Genomic DNA, 19,860 nt, shown 5'->3' with positions numbered 1-19,860 from the left:
TGGCCCGTTTTGAACAAAATGTTGTAAATCATGAACACAGCGTCCGATTGCGGTGAAACTTTGCACGCACATTCGCACTACGTTGAGGAACAAATGCCACCCTTTTAACATTGGCCTGTTATAGCGCCACCAGGAGGTCTAATATAGCAACAAAAAAAAATTTGAACAAAATGCCTCAAATCATAAATGCAGTGGCCGATTTCCGTGCAAAACCTAAGAAGAAATGGCACCCTTTTCACATTGGCCTATTGTAGCGCAACCAGGAGACCACAATAACCTACCTGACCTGGCGGAGACCTGTGCTCCGAGGAGCACTTTTTCTAGTTTCATCATGCAACAGGGTCATACTGCAAAACGTTATGTTTAACTCTGCTCTCTCTCTCTTTATTTATTTATTTCTTACAGGGCTACTGTTGTCACCTTCTCTGCCAGGCCAGTTTATTGGCACCCCACCTACGTTGACACTGACTAGCGCTGAGAAGGTAGGTAATGATTGTTGTAAAGCACTGACATCAGACTATTTGATAAAGGCTTTTCAAACCTTTCCTTTTTTTCTTTCCCTGTCACCCAAACCTTTCACTAATCCGATCAATTTACACTTCATTGTAATTAGGGTTAGAGTTCAATTAGGCATTATCTATGAACATACCTTACTGCCAGAATGGAATGCATTTTATCCATGATGCAGAATGCAGAAAGTGAAACCTGACGTGACATTCCGGTTTTTGCATTCCTGTGAAAAAACAGCTGAGAGAGAGAGTTCAGTACATGCCTTGTTGGACCCCTATGTAATAGGAAAGAGAATCCTGGCTAATTAGGTGGATACAGCTGTAAGAGACAGTTTTAAGTTTGAAAACAATGGGTACATTCTAAAAACAACGAAATGCAAGTCTGAACTTGACTAAAGATATGATATTTCAAGCTTTTCACTAGCTTTTTTCAAGCTTTTTTCACTCCTGATGCAGTTAGCCACAAATATCTGGAAACCCCACCCTACTCTCCGCCTCTCTCCGCCAAGCAAAAAATAAAAGAATATCCTCCCCTCTTGTCTATACTATACTGTTCTCTCTCCTTCTACCCCCTCTTTTCTACAATCCTATCCACTCACACCCTAATGACATTCTCCTGTCATTTACTGTCTCCCTCATTTTGTCTCTCCGTCACCTCAGAGGTCGAGCTGCTCTTTAGAGTTACCGGCAGCCGTGGTGTCATCTCCCCAGTCAGCTGGAAGTAGCCCCAGGGCACATTCTGTCCCAACATGCCCTAACCAGGGTAAGAATGCTTCCCAAATGCATCTAAACATCACATCACAAAATACTACAGTTTTGTTTGTTCAACATCTATTCTTAAATGACAGTGAAGAGAGATTGGGAGGGGAGGGTGTCGGGCAGAGAGAACATTCAACACAGGTGAAGTCAGGAATTTAACTAGTGAAATTGCAGTTATGCAGTCAAAGCATTAACTGGTTGAGTTACCAGGGTGCCTCACATAAATGCTTTATGATTGCTTGTCATTTGTATTATCTAGCCATGATGATTCTAGTTGTTTGACACATACAGTATTGTTTTTGACTGATCTCTAAGCTGGTTAAATCCCTTTCATTTTTGGTTCTGCCCTTTGACTTGCGTTGTGTCCATGCCTTCCAGCTATAACGGAAACAGTTGACTCATAGAATTACGCAAGAATGAGGTTAGATTTAGGGTTAGGTGCTCACAATGAATTTAGTTTGAATGCAAATGCTGTTGCATTGAAGTAATGTTGAAAGTGAAAGAGTTTGGGGTCTTAATTGTACATGCCCTCAAACTTTTGACAGTTTGAAAAAAAAAAATCAATTGTTAGAATGTTGACTGCAAGTCTGGATTTGGCTACATAGTTTTCTCTACTTTTCTATGTTTGATTTTAGATTTTCAGATACCACCAAAGCGCACACTTTCTCAAACCCCTTTAAAAGCATTTGCTGCAGTTGAATGTGCTTTGTAGCTGTACTGTAGGTAAACACAGTGCTTGTGTATTGCACGTTTTCTTTCTTTTTTGTTGTTGACATATTTACATCAGTAGAGATGCTGCAAAGTTACACTATAACACAAGTTATGCTGTAATCCATCCCCAAACCATACTTTTCAGTTTAAACTTTTATTAAATTGTTAGTTATTAAATATCATCTTGGACATTCAGGCCAAATGAAACAACAATATACTGTGTACTCAAACATAATCAAATATATTTACAAATTTTTCACATTGCAACACTAAAAGAAAGTAAGAAAGGAAAAAAAGCTAAAAGAAACTTGTCAGGTATTTACTTTATCTAGAATTATAAATGGCAATTATAAGTTATTACACAATTGTTATTACAATTGCTAACATCTGTGTGATATGTCTATTTATTTTGGGGGTCATCTTTAGTCAACCAGCCAATGCTACATTATCCTATTACTTAAATATGTAAACTGCTTTTTTTTTTTTTTTTACTGAAAATACTGTAGTTTCCATGCTACTAACATCAGCACTGGTAAATGCAATGCATTTAGTTTTCTTATGCCATTTATGTATCACCCATTGTAATCACATCAAATGTAATCACAGAAATGACATTATCAGTGTACTGCACTTAACTGTTAAGCAATCACTGTTGTACGTAGAACAAGACACATACATTTTGAAGATATGCCCAAGGTCAGACGAAATTCAACCTGTACAAATCATGATTTAGCTGTGTAAATACCGCCTTGATAAAGATGTTCAGTGTTCTATTAATAGCCAGACAGTTAGCAATAGACGTGTCATCACAGATACCTGTAGTCATGCTTAATATATCATAAAGGTGAGACAGGTAGTTTGTTCAGCTGGGAATCAGGAGCAAATCGCATACAGAGGTCTAGGCTGTGTGTGAGTCAGTTATTATACATTAACTGCAGTCTGGTAAACAATAGTGTGAATACCACAGATTTCAAATGGCATAGTGACCCAGCATGAGAAATAAATTGAGTAAATAAATAATTTTACAGGAGATCTAAAAAACAACATGATCTCATCTGGCCTGGGACAGTTTAATCAATGTTTTTGACTACTCACCACTGCTTCCATTCGCCAGAGTATCTTAAACTCCTGGTCTGGGACGTGAGGCTAACATATACTACCTTTGTAGAAAATGAATTGGAAAGATTGCCTTCTTGATAAAGGATACATTCTGTACTTGGCTTAAGACCAAGGCTTAACGCCAGTTTCGCAAACACGTTCACCTGATAGGCAATCTCTATATCTCCAAGATATAGGTTGAAAAATGTCTGTTAAAAAGAAAAAAAATACTCCTTTTGCTGATTCAAATCATCTACATGTAAGAACACATTTCTCCACCTCCCAATGTCCCCCACCTGTATGAATGAATGAACCATTGTAAAGCGCTTTGAGCACTTGGAAAAGCGCTATAAAAATGCAATTCATTATTATTATTATTATTATTATTATTATTTGCTTTGATCACACGCTGCACACTTGCTGTATCCTACCTAATTTTCTGAAGATCACACCGCCATCAAGTCCTCTTCTCATAAAAGCAAAACAAAAACTGTCAGTGTCACCTTCAACCTTATGGTTGTTGTAGTCTTGTCTATTGTAAGACAAATCTGAAAGGTCATTTGAAATTCGGTTGTCTTTTCATATGAAACTGAAGCGGTTTTCAACACCAAGTCCTGTATGCTGGTGTTGTTCTTTATCATTCACCAGGACAAGTTTTTCTCTCCATCTCCCGGTAGTTGGCTGATGGGTGGCACTGTGACATCAACCCTTTACTTGGTTGACTGGGGTCCCCCAGGGATCTGTAAATGGTCTCCTAATTTAGCTGAAAACACAGCTCTACAAGCTCTTAACGCGTCGCATTGTGAGCTTGTAGGTCTGTTATTTTCACCTATTATGACATGCCCGGAATAGGGACGCTTGGGCCTCCCTCACACAGTTAAAACAAGCGTTTTATGGCTGCCTTATGCCTTGCGTGAGGCAGAGATTCTATGGTATAATTAATCAACACAATGAAAGGGTCGTAGTCATTTATACTAATGTAAAGTATACATGACTACAACATTCTTTAATTAATGTGTCATATTTCTACAATTGCCACAAATTGCTCTAAAACCTCTATATCCAATCATTTTGGGCATAAACAATACGTTGAGCGATAATGATGTATCATGTATTTCCAAATCATGTATAGGCCTACTTTACATTACTTAAGATCATTTTCCTAATATTTAATTGTTTTGGACAAAATAGCCTATTTAACATCGAGGTGCCCACTCTTCCTTATAGTGCCACTAATTACATATGGAAAGTAACTAAGTAGGCTACATTTACTCTGAGTAAGACCCTCTCGTCTTTTTTTTAAAAAAGAGGGCTTTGCAAATAAAGGATGCAACGTTATAGATTACTGTACTTAAGTACAGTACTTGAGGTGTTTTTTACTTTACTGGAGTATTCCCAATTTTCAGTACTTTTACTTGATCTGCTACATATACAGGCAAATATTGTACCTACTTTTTGCTCCAAAATTATTTAAAAACTTTAGTTACTAGTTACTTTGTAGATTTGGATTATTACAAAACATACATTAACCACTTCAGCCCTATATACATTTCGGCCATTTGAAAATAGCCGATCTATAGCGACGCATTGTGAGCTTGACTGCTTTTACTTTTGGTACTTAAAAGTACATTTTGATGCAAATACTTTTGTACTTTTACTCAAGTACATTTAGAATTACGGACTTTTACTTGTAGCAGAGTATAATAATTCCTGTGTGGCCCTTTGGATTTCTTTTATAGGCCTACTTCATGTCAAATTTCTGTGTCATCTATACACAGTGCAAAGGTTCCATTTTGACCCTCTGGGACACTTTTGTGAGGGAAAGGATATTTTTGTTTATTTGGGAATTGGCAGAACAGATAAATGCATGCACACAGTGCAAACAAATAAACACAAAAAAACGCAAAATAAAATAAAATAAAACACACAGACATTCACCATGTGTGTTAGCCCTGAAACATGACTTCAACCTGTTTTTTGCACATTCACCATTTACACATTTTCAAATATAAAGTGCTTACCCCATGACCACAGATGTTACAATTCACTTCGGGCGGGTATAAGTACCCGTATCTTTCATATTGTTCAATAAAAACATTGTAATCCGATCGGTGACCATTTCCTCAAAGAGTTATACTGTATCAGAGTGCAATACACCTCCCAACCGATAAGGTCACGTAGTTGAAAGCATATGGAGACAATTCGGAGAAAATGGCCACTGATCGGATTAAAATGCTTTTTATTGAACAATACGGAATATACGGGTACTTCTGAGGACCCGAACATAATTGTAACATCCGTGGCCATGGGGTAAGCACTTTATATTTGAAATCTGAAGGTTTATGTGGACGTACGGGTTGTAAATGGAGAAAGTACAAAAACCAGGTGTAAGTTCAGCCATGACAATCGTGACGGACACGCGTCGTGTGATCCATGGCTACAAGTGGGTGCGTGATTTTGACAGCCTCCTAGTCTCGCGTGGCCAGACTGTTGCCTCCCACAATTTTCAAATGTTATATGTTATGCATACAGTCTGGGACTCGGAAGCTCTGATCACGATTAGAATATAAACCGGATGTGAAGCTTCCTCCCCACTTCCGTTTCGTCTTTACAGTCGCGCAAATTTATCCGACTATAAATCAAAATCATTTAAGTATATTTAGCTTGCTGCTTAGCAGAAATGGAAATTAAAAAAGAAAATGTAAAGATATTTTAAAATATATTTTCGTGAACGGAAGTGCCAGTTTCCTCAATCGGATTTCGGGAGTTGTAGTTCCAGACTCTATATAGCATTCGGAGATTGTGGAATAGTTGTCTGGCTACGCAAGACTAACATCCTCCTGGCTACTTCAAGTTCTCTCTACTCCTTCTCCCTCCTTCTATTTCTCCTCGCCACAAACAACACCAAAGCCTTTTTTCGTCTACTAGACATCTTTTTGTGACACCAAGCAGCAACATTTGCAATTGCTCCTAGATAACTGCAGCAAGCAGCAGTGCTAAAAGACTACACAGCGGACATTAGGTCATTTTAAGTCTCTCACGGAACTGCCCACTTCCCGCAAAGCATTGTGGGAAATGCAGGCGTATTCTGATAAAACACGATAAGGCATGAGGCAGCCGTAAGGTGCTTGTTTTAACTGGGCCCTAGGGTTCATTTGGTCAAAGGACGTTGTTATCGTCCTTGGGTTTTGAGACATGCCCTGTGGAATGGGTGCTTTCCGGCAGTGTGATGTCCTCTTTCAAGAAGAAGGGGAAGTAGGTGTTGAGGTAGAGGGCTTTAAACTTGGTGCTGCAGAAGCAGTAAATGAGCGGAATCAGCAAACAGTCCATGTAGGACAGCACCATGAGGCCGTCGTACACCTGTGCAGCTCTGTACTCCGTGATCTCCGGCCACTCCTGGACCCTGGCGATGAGCAGCATCATCCTGGCCAGCATGCAGGGCAGGAAGCAGAGAGAGAACACCACCATGACGGAGGTGACCAGGAACACGGTGCGCCTCAGCTCGGTCTTGTCCCCGCCTGTCTTCCGCCGCAGACGGTTGACGATGTGCACCGTGCAGTAGACCAGGATTATGAAGGGAATGATGATCTGTGTGAAGAAGACCACCTCTCTCAGGCTGTCCACCACGTCCTGAAATGAAAGCGCCATCCATTTAATCCCTCGTGAGCTAAAATTGCTGCTTTGTATGGTGCACTGTGAAACCACGCCGGTCCAATTTGGATGGGGAAAATGGCTTGTAAATGTAAGATGTCATGCGAGTGGGTTGTATTTTATAATGTAATACAATATGAAGATAATAAATGGATTCCTGTGTTTTACTGCACATGTTAAAAAATTATCATTGTGAGGAGAGGTTCTTCAGTGGAGGAATAGGCCCAGCTCATGCAAATACTACTGCTGCTGCAAACCCTGAAGCCAGTTTTCTTAATGACAGAATCTGGTTATTGTCATTATGTAATAATGTAACATATCTCGCTTCACTGTTTGTTCAGGTATTGTTAGAACAGCGGGGTGTGGTTAAATGTGTGCTTATAAAGCCTTGTTGTGACTGCTTTAGTGTATAAGGGCTGTACAAATAGACTTGACTTGTTGGAAAGAAACAAGAATGTTCACTTTCCATCATGCGCTCAGAATGATGTGTTTTGAGTATGACTTATCATTTATTATTTATTTCACCTTGGGGTGATATATGTTGAAAACACTAACACTATAAGATAAGCATGTATTGATCCCCATGGGGAAATTCAGGTGCCATAGCAGTAACAGCAGTAAGGGAGAAGTACAGGTAAGAGTAGAGTCAAGACCAAGATAGATAAGAATAAAGATCAAATAAAATAAAAATATACTTTTTCTGTCTGAGCTTTACATTAGATGATGCATGCATGTATGTAATGCATTCAGTATGTTACATGATTGGTGTGCTACACTGTACCTTGATGCTGTTGGGTCCGGTGGTGAGGCTGTTGCAGCACTCGAAGGTCTTCAGCATGGTGGGGATGGTAAGTGGCAGCAGGAATAGCCAGATGAGGATGGAGATCTGAGGGGACTTCTTCAGGGCTTTGAGGGGGTTCTTCTTGCCCGGGTGGACCTCGTCGAAGTAACGGTCGATGTAGGTAATTGTGAGGAAGGCGATGCTGGCCCCCCGGTTGAGGAACAGCATGAAGAGCATGGCTTTGCACACAAAGTCATTGGTACTGCGCCGTTCCCCCTGGATGAAGTTGTGCGCCTTCACAGGCAGGCAGAAGAGCAGCAGGATGTCAGCCAGGACCAGGTTGAAGAGGAAGATGTTGTTGGAGAGGAAGATGTTGTTGGAGTTGGACTTCCAGAACTTCAGCTTGGTGACGAACAGGTGGAGGACAGAGGCGTTCAGAGGCAGAGCCAAGATGAAAATGATAATCACCACAGCTGCATAGAATTTATATAGCGCCTTGTTAAAGGCCTCGCAGTCCTCAATGGCATGGTATTTATCCATTTGAAAATGCACCAATAGATCTAGATCAGATGTACTGTATATATGCACTCTACTGCTCCCCTCTGAAAAGGTTAGTTTGTGTAACCTGTGTCCTCAGTCCCCAAGATGAAATCTGTTCACTTCACACTCACGTAAGACAATTCTCACTCAGCAAGCTGCAGTGTTCCAAGTTGAAGCAGAAAAATGTCTCCCCTAAAAAGGTTTTTAAAAGCAGAGGTGGGGTCTGACCGTCCTTTTGTTTTGCAGTCCTGAGGATAAAAAGCGGATAATGAAAGCAGAAGTCTGCAAGTAATTCTGTCTTGACGATGCTGAGAGCTGAGCTCCAGGCAGGCAGCTTCTTTGGGATTGTCTGGCTGTTCAGACTTGTTATCGTAGCTCCTCCTTATTAGTTGCTTTTCCACAGCAGGGCTAACTGGGGCTTAGCAAGGCTCTGGACAACATTTAGGTCTGACCACACTTAATGAAAGCAATGTTTGTTTACCTGAAAAGAAAAGACCACCAGAGTAGCAATCTGTACAGGAACAGAGATTAAAAAAAGAAAAAGAAAGAAAGAGATGAACTTTTTATAGTGTTAAGTGTGATATCACCCAGGCAATCAGCCACTGAGCAAGTTGACATAGTTGTTTGTCAGAAAAATGGCCAACCCTCACTTCTTGGGAAGTATTCCACAATTACTTGTAAGGAACTGCTATTTGGATGGGCTCCAGTGAGTCATGAGTTGGGACCACAAACTAGATGAGACAGGTAGAGAGAAAATAAACTAGAAAAAGTGCTCCTCGGAGCACAAGTATCCGCCAGGTCAGGTAGGTTATTGTGGCCTCCTGGTGGAGCTATAATAGGCCAATGTGAAAAGGGTGCCATTTCTTTTTAGGCCTTGCATGGCAATAGGACACTGTATTCATGATTTGAGGCATTTTGTTCAAAAAATTTGTTTTGCTAAATTAGACCTGCTGGTGGCGCTATAACAGGCCAATGTTAAAAGGGTGGCATTTGTTCCTCAACATAGTGTGAATGTGCGTGCAAAGTTTGACCGCAATCAGACGCTGCGTTCATGCTTTGCGGCATTTTGTTCAAAACAAGCCACTACTGCAAACTTTAGATGTGAATCTTAGCCAATCAGGATGGAGTATGAAAAATGAAACAGATCCGGCTTGATCACATGACTATAGAGATCATGTGTACCGATTTGCGTGAAATTTTGATAAAATCGGAAAGAGTAATATAAAGAAATATGTTTTACATAAGTCGGCCTCCTGGTGGCGCTATAAAAGGCAGAAGTGAAAAATGCAGGTCAAAGGTTTTTCCTTGACCTCTAGGGAGTGCGCATACAGAGTTTTACACAGATCGGTGCAGTTATAGGTAAAAACACAAATGGGCCTGTTATAGCGCCACCATGAGGCTGATTTGAAAATGTTCAAGTGGCATTTCTTCCTCGGCCTAATGGGAATGTGCTTGCAAAATATCATGGAAATTGCATGCTGTGTTCATGATTTGAGGCATTTTGTTCAAAACGGAGCACTCCTACAAACTTTGGAAGCCATTTTTAGCCAATCAAGATGGAATATGAAAAATCTGAAAGACTGATTTTGTTTAATGACTATAGAGATACTGTGTACCGATTTGCATGATTTTTGGGCAAAATCTGCAGGAGTACATTAAAAAAATATGTTTTGCACAAAGCGGCCTCCTGGTGGCGCTATAACAGGCCTATGTGAAAAATGTGGGGCAGAGGTTCTGCTCTGGCATCCAGGGAGTGTGTGTGCACAGTTTGGCTGCGATCAAGCCAACGGTGCTGTACACAAAATGACAGAATGACACACGGACGGACGGACGGACGGACGGACACACACACACACGGACGGACGGACAGGGGGTAAAACATACTCTCTCGCCATGCCTTTTGGCCTGGCGGAGACAATAAAGACAAAGATGAACAAAGAGTGCGTGACAGCACTGCTGCCTCTCTGGGAAGAGCGTTGGAGCGGAGTCTCTCATGAATGACAAGTTGTGATTGATGAAATGCATATAGAACTCCATCTGGAACGTGAAGATTCTATCTTTTCTCTTAGTCTGATAAAAATGTAACTGAGGGAGTCTGTGAGAGAGTCTCCTTAGAGAGGATATATAAAGTACATCCCCGGGAATTTGAATGACAAACTTACATGCAACGTGCATGGGAATCTATGAGAGATACCGCTACTGTCACTATTTCTACTATGTATGGCAAAGTAAAAAATATTTTAATCCTGTTTTTTTTTTACTCATCACTGACCCACCCATCCAGTTCCTGCACACCATTATTGCAACAGTTCTTTTGACTGAATATTGACTCACAGACTTCAATGGACCCTTCGCTAAGCCCCACCCCCACCCCACTCTGTGACTGGTGGTGCGAGTTAGTCACACCCAGGCCTGGCACAATCTGCTTCTCACCCATTGACTTGCATGTTAAATGACGGCTTTTCCCCTTAAAAATAATCGATCATTTCAGCAGCAAGAGCTTCAAAATCTCTTCTAAATCTAGTCAACAAGGCCTGCAGTAGGCTATTGACTGGAAAAATGTGCATGACATTATTTCAATAAGCTAAAAACACGGGAAGAGGGAGTAATAGCCATGGATACACGACGGTCGTCTGTCTCAACCATCATGGATAAACTTCAACCTGGTGTTTGCACTTTCTCCATTTACGTACATCTACAGAAACGTTCATATTTCAAATATAAAGTGTTTATCCCATGGCCACGGATGTTACATTTATGTACGGGCTCTCAAAAGTAACCGTATCATCCGTATAGTTCAATAAAAAGCATTTTAATCTGATCGGTGGCCATTTTCTCCATGTGCTTTCAACTGCGTAACCCTATTGGTTGGTAAGTGTATTGCATTCTGATACATTATAACTCCATGAGAAAATGGCCACCGATCGGATTAAAATGCTTTTTATTGAACAATACAGAATATACGGGTACTTTTGAGAGTCCCGTGCATAATTTTAACATCCGTGGCCATAAGGTAAGCACTTTATATTTGAAATGTGAACGTTTATATAGATGTACGGACCGTAAATAGACAAAGTGCAAACACCAGGTTGAAGTTGATCCATGACTGTAACAGGAGTTTTCATTCATTTCAGACTACAGTAGCAGTTAATAAATAGACGAACAAATGAATGTACTTTCACGTGCGGAATCCGAAACAGTCAGCGCTGTGATTCTGAATTTTGTTACGATTACGGTGATTAGTATTATAGACACCACCTGGGCGAGTGAGTCGTGTAACTTTCCTGACGTTAAGCTGTGTATGTGTTCAACAACACAGCCAGCCATGCAGCCTTGCAGTTTAAGTGCAGATTTCAGCTTGGGAAAAGAACCCTCCAACGGTTTTGGGTACGTGGAATACTGATGATACTGATACTCCTATAATAAAGAAAAACATCACATGGATGCAACTGGGACGTATCATCAGTGTTTTGCCTGGGGTCATCGGGTGTTTCGGGTCTCGCAAGTTCAACATACAACATACACCCTCGCCCAGGTGACCCAGCCAGGGTTGATCAAGCCCCGACTTACGTCCCAATAGTCCTATAGGGAAAGACAGGGCTACTCAGTCCGCTTCTCCGGAAGTACTCTGCCGGGACTCGGAAGGCTCTGGCACGTGGAGGGACTAGGCTCTGTGGCTCCATTACTAGTCAGAATGACAATGCCCCATCCACAGGGCACGAGGTGTACAGTAAAGGAATGGTTTAATGAGTATGCATATTATCTGCATCATATGCTATTACCTCCACAGTCACCATATGTCAATCCAATTGAACCTATGGGAGATTTTGGACATGAATGACTAAAGTGTAATATGGAATAGTAGTACAATAATGAATGATTTTTCAACACTCACATCTTTGTTTATTACTATTGGGAGCCAACCCAAGGCACAGCCAGAAAGGGAAAGAGGCGCACCACCTACGTAAACACACTGCGGCGTGACAGCAGAGACAATCTGGGAACCCATCGGCAAAATATTTAAAAAAAATGTCTTGAGATATTACAGCAGAGCTAACAACACACAGAGCTTAAGACTCTGATGCTGGATAGGAGGGTGTGGAGGGCAGCAATTCAGGAGTCCCGAGTCGGTGTTGGCTAGTCCGATGCATCGCAATGCATGTTTATTGCTCAGTAAGGCACCAGGGAGGGTGATAATAATATGTCTACATGTTTAAGGTTTTTGCACCTATCGTAGGCTGGGCTGAGCACTGTTAGCTGTACATAGAAGTATGTCCAAGGCAAGCTCTTATAAGACTTTTAGGAATTGAACAATGGTTTCCTGGGCAGCGGCTGTGTTTTCATCTTTCATATTTTGTCTTTCCACCCACGCGCTTTTGAAATAGAACATCTGATTTCACAATGTTCTCCATGTACTCGCCCTCTCCTCCTGTTGGTCTATTTGGCCTAATGCCTTCTTCTTGTTTTCCATCCTTCCCTGTCTAATTTATTCTCAACCAAAATAACTGACTTTGAGTTGAAAACGTGTTAATTTCATAATGCAACAGGGTCATACTGCAAAACTTTACGTTTAACTCTGCTCTTTCTCTCTCTTTATTTATTTATTTCTTACAGGGCTACTGTTGTCACCTTCTCTGCCAGGCCAGTTTATTGGCACCCCACCTATATTGACACTGACTAGCGCTGAAAAGGTAGGTAATGATTGTTGTAAAGCACTGAGATCAGACTATTTGATAAAGGCTTTTCAAACCTTTTCTTTTTTTCTTTCCCTGTCACCCAAACCTTTCACTAATCCGATCAACTTACACTTCATTGTAATTAGGGTTAGAGTTCAATTAGGCATTATCTATGAACATACCTTACTGCCAGAATGGAATGCATTTTATTCATGATGCAGAATGCAGAAAGTGAAACCTGACGTGACATTCCGTTTTTTGCATTCCTGTGAAAAAAACAGCTGAGAGAGAGAGAGTTCAGTACATGCCTTGTTGGACCCCTATGTAATAGGAAAAAAGATCCTGGCTAATTAGGTGGATGCAGCTGTAAGAGCCAGTTTTAAGTTTGAAAGCAATGGGTACATTCTAAAAACAACTAAATGCAAGTCTGAACTTGACTAAAGATATGATATTTCAAGCTTTTCACTAAACTGTTTTTTTCCCCACTCCTGGTGCAGTTAGCCACAAATATCTGGGAACCCCACCCTATTCTCCACCTCTCTCTGATCTAACAGTTAGTGCTCTTTCTGGATAGAAAAGCGTTGGCATATGCCAAGCAAAAAAGAAAAGAATATCCTTATCCTCCCCTCTTGTCTATACTATACTGTTCTCTCTCCTTCTACCCCGTCTTTTCTACAATCCTATCCACTCACAACCTAATGACATTCTCCTGTCATTTACTGTCCACTACTCTGTCTCCCTCATTTTGTCTCTCCGTCACCTCAGAGGTCGAGCTGCTCTTTAGAGTTACCGGCAGCCGTGGCGTCATCTCCCCAGTCAGCTGGAAGTAGCCCCAGGGCACATTCTGTCCCAACATGCCCTAACCAGGGTAAGAATGCTTCCCAAATGCATCTAAACATCACATCACAAAATACTACAGTTTTGTTTGTTTTTTTCTTTACTGCAATGAGATATCAAATATAAGCCCTACATTTTTTTATATCTACATTTTTTTTAAATCTTGAGGTAATCTTTTTTAATGGTTACCTTTTTCAACATCTATTCTTAAATGACAGTGAAGAGAGATTGGGAGGGGAGGGTGTTGGGCAGAGATAACATTCAACACAGGTGAAGTCAGGAATTTAACTAGTGAAATTGCAGTTATGCAGTCAAAGCATTAACTGGTTGAGTTACCAGGGTGCCTCACATAAATGCTTTATGATTGCTTGTCATTTGTATTATCTAGCCATGATGATTCTAGTTGTTTGACACATATTGTTTTTGACTGATCTCTAAGCTGGTTAAATCCCTTTCATTTTTGGTTCTGCCCTTTGACTTGCGTTGTGTCCATGCCTTCCAGCTATAATGGAGTCAGTTGACTCATAGAATTACACAAGATTGAGGTTAGATTTAGGGTTAGGTGCTCAGGATCAATTTAGTTCTGTTGCATTGAAGTAATGCTGAAATTCAAGAGGTTAGGGTCTTAATTGTACATGCCCCTCAAACTTTTGACAGTTTGAAAACAAAAGTTAAATTGTTAGAATGTTGACTGCAAGTCTGGACTTGGCTACATAGTTTTCTCTACTTTTCTATGACTGATTTTAGATTTTCAGATATCACCAAAGTGCACACTTTCTCAACCCCCTTTAAAATAATTTGCTGTAGGTTAATGTACTGTAAGCTTTGATACAGCTGTACTTTAGGTAAACACACAGTGCTTGTCTATTGCAAGTTCTTTCTTTTTTGTTGTTGACATATTTACACCAGTAGAGATGCTGCAAAGTTACACTAGAACACAAGTTATGCTGTAATCCATCCCCAAACCATACTTTTCAGTTTAAACTTTATGAAATCGTTAGTTATTAAATATCGTCTTGGACATTCAGGCCAAATGAAACAACAATATACTGTGTACTCAAACATAATAAAGTATATTTACACATTTTCACATTGCAACACTAAAAGAAAGTAAGAAAGAAAAAAAAAGAAAAAAGAAACTTGTGAGGTATTTACTAGAATTATAATGCCTGATTTTAAATGGCAATTATAAGTTATTACACAATTGTTATTACAATTGCTAACATCTGTGTGATATGTCTATTTATTTTGGGGTTCATCTTTAGTCAACCAGCCAATGCTACATTATCCTATTACTTAAATATGTAAACTGCTTTTCTTTTCTTTTTTACTGAAAATACTGTAGTTTCCATGCAACTAACATCAGCACTGGTAAATGCAATGCATTTAGTTTTCTAATGCCATATATGTATCACCCATTGGAATCACATCAAGTAATCACAGAAATGAAATTATCAGTGTAATGACCTTCTTCTAACTGTTAAGCAATCACTGTTGTACGTAAAACATGACACATACATTTTGAAGATATGTCCAAGGTCAGACGAAATTCATCCTGTACAAATCATGATTTAGCTGTGTAAATACCTTCTTGATAAAGATGTTCAGTGTTCTATTAATAGCCAGACAGTTAGCAATAGACGTGTCATCACAGATACCTGTAGTCATGCTTAATATATCATAAAGGTGAGACAGGTAGTTTGTTCAGCTGGGAATCAGGAGCAAATCGCATACAGAGGTCTAGGCTGTGTGTGAGTCAGTTATTATACATTAACTGCATTCTGGTAAACAATAGTGTGACACATGTAGGAGGTAAGATGTGCACAGTGGGAATACCACAGATTTCAAATGGCATAGTGACCCAGCATGAGAAATAAATTGAGTAAATAAATAATTTTACAGGAGATCTAAAAAAACAACATGATCTCATCTGGCCTGGGACAGTTTCATCAATGTTTTTGACTACTCACCACTGCTTCCATTCGCCAGAGTATCTTAAACTCCTGGTCTGGGATGTGAAGCTAACATATACTACCTTTGTAGAAAATGAATTGGAAAGATTGCCTTCTTGATAAAATATACATTCTGTACTTGGCTTAAGACCAAGGCTTAACGCCAGTTTCGCAAACACGTTCACCTGATAGGCATTCTCCTTCAAAGATATAGGTTGAAAAATGTCTGTTAAAAAGTTTTAAAAAAAGACTCCTTTTGCTGATTCAAATCATCTACATATAAGAACACGCGTTGTAGTATTTGCTTTGATCTGATCACACGCTGCACACTTGCTGTATCCTACCTAATTTTCTGAAGATCACACCGCCATCAAGTCCTCTTCTCATAAAAGCAAAACAAAAACTGTCAGTGTCACCTTCAACCTTATGGTTGTTGCAGTCTTGTCTATTGTAAGACAAATCTGAAAGGTCATTTGAAATTAGGTTGTCTTTTCATATGAAACTGAAGCGGATTTCAACACCAAGTCCTGTAATGCTGGTGTTGTTTTTCTCTCCATCTCCCGGTAGTTGGGTGATGGGTGGCACAGTGACATTAACCCTTTACTTTGTTGACTGGGATCCCCCAGGGATCTGTAAATGGTCACCTAATTTAGCTGAAAACACAGCTCCACAAGCTCATAACGCGTCGCATTGTGAGCTTGTAGAGCTGTTATTTTCCCCTATTAAGACATGCCCGGAATAGGGACGCTTAGTGTTCATGTGGTCAAAGGACGTTGTTATCGTCCTTGGGTTTTGAGACATGCCCTGTGGAATGGGTGCTTTCCGGCAGCGTGATGTCCTCTTTCAAGAAGAAGGGGAAGTAGGTGTTGAGGTAGAGGGCTTTAAACTTGGTGCTGCAGAAGCAGTAAATGAGCGGATCCAGCAAACAGTCCATGTAGGACAGCACCATGAGGCCGTCGTACACCTGTGCAGCTCTGTCCTCCGCAATCTCCGGCAACTCCTGGACCCTGGCGATGAGCAGTATCATCCTGGCCAGGGTGCAGGGCAGGAAGCAGAGAGAGAACACCACCATGACGGAGGTGACCAGGAACACGGCGCGCCTCAGCTTTGTCTTGTCCCCGACCGTCTTCTGCCGCAGACGGTTGACGATGTGCACCGTGCAGTAGACCAGGATTATGAAGGGGATGATGATCTGTGTGAAGAAGACCACCTCTCTCAGGCTGTCCACCACGTCCTGAAATGAAAGCGCCATCCACTTAATCACTTGTGAGCTAAATCGCCGTATTGTATGGTGCACTGTGAAACCACGCCGGTGCAATTTGGATGGGGAAAATGGCTTTTGAAACTTGTACATGTGAGATGTCATGCGAGTGAGTTGTATATTATAATATAATACAATATGAAGATAATAATGGATTCCTGTGTTATACTCTACATGTTAAAAATAAACATTGTGAGGAGAGGGTTCTTCAGAGGAGGAATAGGCCCAGCTCATGCACAACTACTCACACTACTGCTGCTGCAAACCCTGAAGCCAGTTTTCTTAATAACAAAATGTGGTTACAGTCATTATGTAATAATGTAACATATCTCGCTTCATTGTTTGCAGAACAAAAATCTTTTCTTTTTTGTTAGAACAGCGGGTGTGGTTAAATGTGTGCTTATAAAGCCTTGTTGTGACTGCTTTAGTGTATAAGGGCTGTACAAATAGACTTGACTTGACTTGGAAAGATAAGAATGTTCACTTTCCATCATGCACTCAGAATGATGTGAGATTAAAGGTCCTTACACACCGGGACGATTTTTTTCATGTGAATAATATGTTTTTTTTAAAAACCTTATAAAGTCAATGCAAGCTTCCACACCAGTTTCGCGGAGCGAAAAAAGCGTCTTTTAATTATTCGGAACGAGTCCGAATTTTGCGTACATTCGCATATTCGCCGGTGTGTAACCGCCTTAACTCTAAAATGTTTCATTATTATGTCTTATCATTTATTTTATATTATGTACTGAGCCAGCTGATTACACCTTGGGGTGATATATGTTGAAAACACACTATAAGATATGCATGTATTGATCCCCATGGGGAAATTCAGGTGCCAAAGCAGTAACAGCAGTAAGGGACAAGTACAGGTAAGAGTAGAGTCAAGACCAAGATAGATAAGAATAAAGATCAAATAAAATAAAAATATACTTTTTCTGTCTGAGCTTTACATTAGATGATGCATGCATGTATGTAATGCAATCAGTATGTTACATGATTGGTGTGCTACACTGTACCTTGATCAATGCATCTTCTGAGGTGCCGTTGGTGGTGGTGAGGCTGTTGCAGCACTCGAAGGTCTTCAGCATGGTGGGGATGGTAAGTGGCAGCAGGAATAGCCAGATGAGGATGGAGATCTGAGGGGACTTCTTCAGGGCTTTGAGGAAGTTCTTCTTTCCCGGGTGGACCACGTTGAAGTAACGGTCGATGGAGGTCACCGTGAGGAAGGCGATGCTGGCCCCCCGGTTGAGGAACAGCATGAAGAGCATGGCTTTGCACACAAAGTCATTGGTACTGCGCCGTTCCCCCTGAATGAAGTTGTGCGCCTTCACAGGCAGGCAGAAGAGCAGCAGGATGTCAGCCAGGACCAGGTTGAAGAGGAAGATGTTGTTGGAGTTGGACTTCCAGAACTTCAGCTTGGTGACGAACAGGTGGAGGACAGAGGCGTTCAGAGGCAGAGCCAAGATGAAAATGATAATCACCACAGCTGCATAGAATTTATATAGTGCCTTGTTAAAGGCCTCGCAGTCCTCAATGGCATGGTATTTACCGGTATCCATTTGAAAATGCACCAATAGATCTCATGTGTACATATATACTATACTGCTCAGAACAAATGAGAAATTCTAATTCCTCTCTGAAAAAGTTAGTGTGTGTAACCGGTGTCCTCAGTCCCCAAGATGAAATCTGTTCACTTCACACTCACGTAAGACAATTCTCACTCAGCAAGCTGCAGTGTTCCAAGTTGAAGCAGAAAAATGTCTCCCCAAAAAAGGTTTTTAAAAGCAGAGGTGGGGTCCGACACACCTTTTGTTTTGCAGTCCTGGTTTTTGAAAGCAGATAATGAAAGCAGAAGTCTGCAAGTAATTCTAGTCTTGACGGTGCTGAGAGCTGAGCTCCTAATAGGAAACAGGCAGGCAGCTTCTTTGGAATAGTCGGGCTGTTCAGACTTGTTATCGTAGCTCCTCCTTATTGCCCAAGGCACAGTGACAGTGAGTCACCAGTTGCTTTCAACAGCAGGGCTAACTGGGGCTTACATTACTCTGGACAACATTTAGGTCTGACCACACTTAACGAGGGCAATGTTTGTTTACCTGAAAAGAAAAGAACAGAGTTACAATCTGTATAGGAACCAAGATTCAAAAAAGAAAAAAAAAATAGAAACTTTTTATAGTGTTAAGTGTGATATCACGCCGTGTTAGGCCTGTCAAGTCCCACAGTGGAACTCAGGCAATCCGTCTATCAGCCACTGAGCAAGTTGACGTAGTTGTATGTCAGAAGAATGGCTAACCCCATGGGAAAAACGTTTCACTGTCACCTTCTTTCTCACGTCTTGGGAAGTATTGCACAATTACTTATACAAACTGCTATTTGTATGGGTTCCATTGAGTTATGAGTTGGGACCACAATATGGATGAGACAGAGATGGACAGAAAATAAATAAAGACAAAGATGGTCAAAGAGAGCAAGCGCTTGCATTGCGTGACAGCACTGCTGCCTCTCTGGGAAGAGCGTTGGAGCGGAGTCTCTCATGAATGACAAGTTATGATTGATGAAATGCATATATAACTCCATCTGGAACGCTGGCCTAGAGTCAATGTGGAGATTCTATCTTCTCTCTTAGTATGATAAAAATGTAACTGAGGGAGTCTGTGAGAGAGTCTCCTTAGAGAGGATATATAAAGTACATCCCTGGGAATCGAATGACAAATTTACATGCAACGTGCATGGGAATCGATGAGAGATTTACACGTAGGAATGAAGGGACAGATACCGCTTCTGTCACTATTTCTACTATGTATGGCAAAGTAAACAAGGCATTTGGAATGTTGTGTCCTAAGGGAGGAGTTTTTTTTTTAAAACTTCTCTGGGTAAAGTTGTAGGTCCTTCCATTTAACCCCACATGCCTCAAACTCATTTTGCAGTTTAGTAGCCAGTCCAGACAAGTCTTGGTCTTGCATCCCATGCAGGCTTTCTCCAGGGGCACATCTCCGAAATAAGTAATGGGCACGAGTCACGACCTCGTTCCAGAGTAGAGTTATTATGTGAAAGTTATTGGTGGACTCTTCAAAGGCTGGTACAA

The 19,860-nt window shown here is 40.9% G+C and overlaps 2 protein-coding genes across 3 annotated transcripts; both read right to left on the bottom strand.

The window, feature by feature from the left end:
- Window positions 1-2,149: 2,149 nt before the first annotated feature.
- On the bottom strand, window positions 2,150-18,684 carry LOC308103254 (12-(S)-hydroxy-5,8,10,14-eicosatetraenoic acid receptor-like). Of its 2 annotated transcripts, XR_013934716.1 has the most exons (3): window positions 17,795-18,684; window positions 15,030-16,748; window positions 2,150-2,609 (listed from the first exon to the last, which is right to left on the bottom strand). XR_013934716.1 is itself a non-coding variant. In XM_080453160.1 (2 exons), exons 1-2 carry the CDS (start codon window positions 18,335-18,337, stop codon window positions 16,278-16,280), a joined length of 1,014 nt encoding a protein of 337 aa, XP_080309286.1. In that variant the 5' UTR covers window positions 18,338-18,684; the 3' UTR covers window positions 13,737-16,277. The 2 variants fall into 2 exon arrangements, 1 of the variants encoding a protein (XP_080309286.1); XM_080453160.1 differs by lacking the exon at window positions 2,150-2,609 and having other exon boundaries at window positions 13,737-16,748.
- Window positions 4,289-8,348, bottom strand: LOC308103256 (12-(S)-hydroxy-5,8,10,14-eicosatetraenoic acid receptor-like). The gene is made up of 2 exons (XM_080453164.1): window positions 7,510-8,348; window positions 4,289-6,707 (listed from the first exon to the last, which is right to left on the bottom strand). Exons 1-2 carry the CDS (start codon window positions 8,047-8,049, stop codon window positions 6,237-6,239), a joined length of 1,011 nt encoding a protein of 336 aa, XP_080309290.1. The 5' UTR covers window positions 8,050-8,348; the 3' UTR covers window positions 4,289-6,236.
- Window positions 18,685-19,860: the final 1,176 nt, after the last annotated feature.

This window comes from Gymnoscopelus braueri, assembly GCF_963280865.1.
Source record: "Gymnoscopelus braueri genome assembly, chromosome: 16".
Lineage (NCBI taxonomy): Eukaryota > Metazoa > Chordata > Actinopteri > Myctophiformes > Myctophidae > Gymnoscopelus > Gymnoscopelus braueri.
Note: the sequence above shows the minus strand (reverse complement) of the source record. Positions and strands in the feature narration are given on the sequence as shown.

Excerpts from the sequence above, each read along its gene's own strand:
- LOC308103254 (XM_080453160.1), bottom strand. The coding sequence starts at position 18,337 with ATGGATACCGGTAAATACCATGCCATTGAGGACTGCGAGGCCTTTAAC. Across the intron at positions 16,749-17,794 it reads CAGAAGATGCATTGATCAAG|GACGTGGTGGACAGCCTGAG; the intron begins GTACAGTGTAGC and ends CTTTCATTTCAG.
- LOC308103256 (XM_080453164.1), bottom strand. The coding sequence starts at position 8,049 with ATGGATAAATACCATGCCATTGAGGACTGCGAGGCCTTTAACAAGGCG. Across the intron at positions 6,708-7,509 it reads CCGGACCCAACAGCATCAAG|GACGTGGTGGACAGCCTGAG; the intron begins GTACAGTGTAGC and ends CTTTCATTTCAG.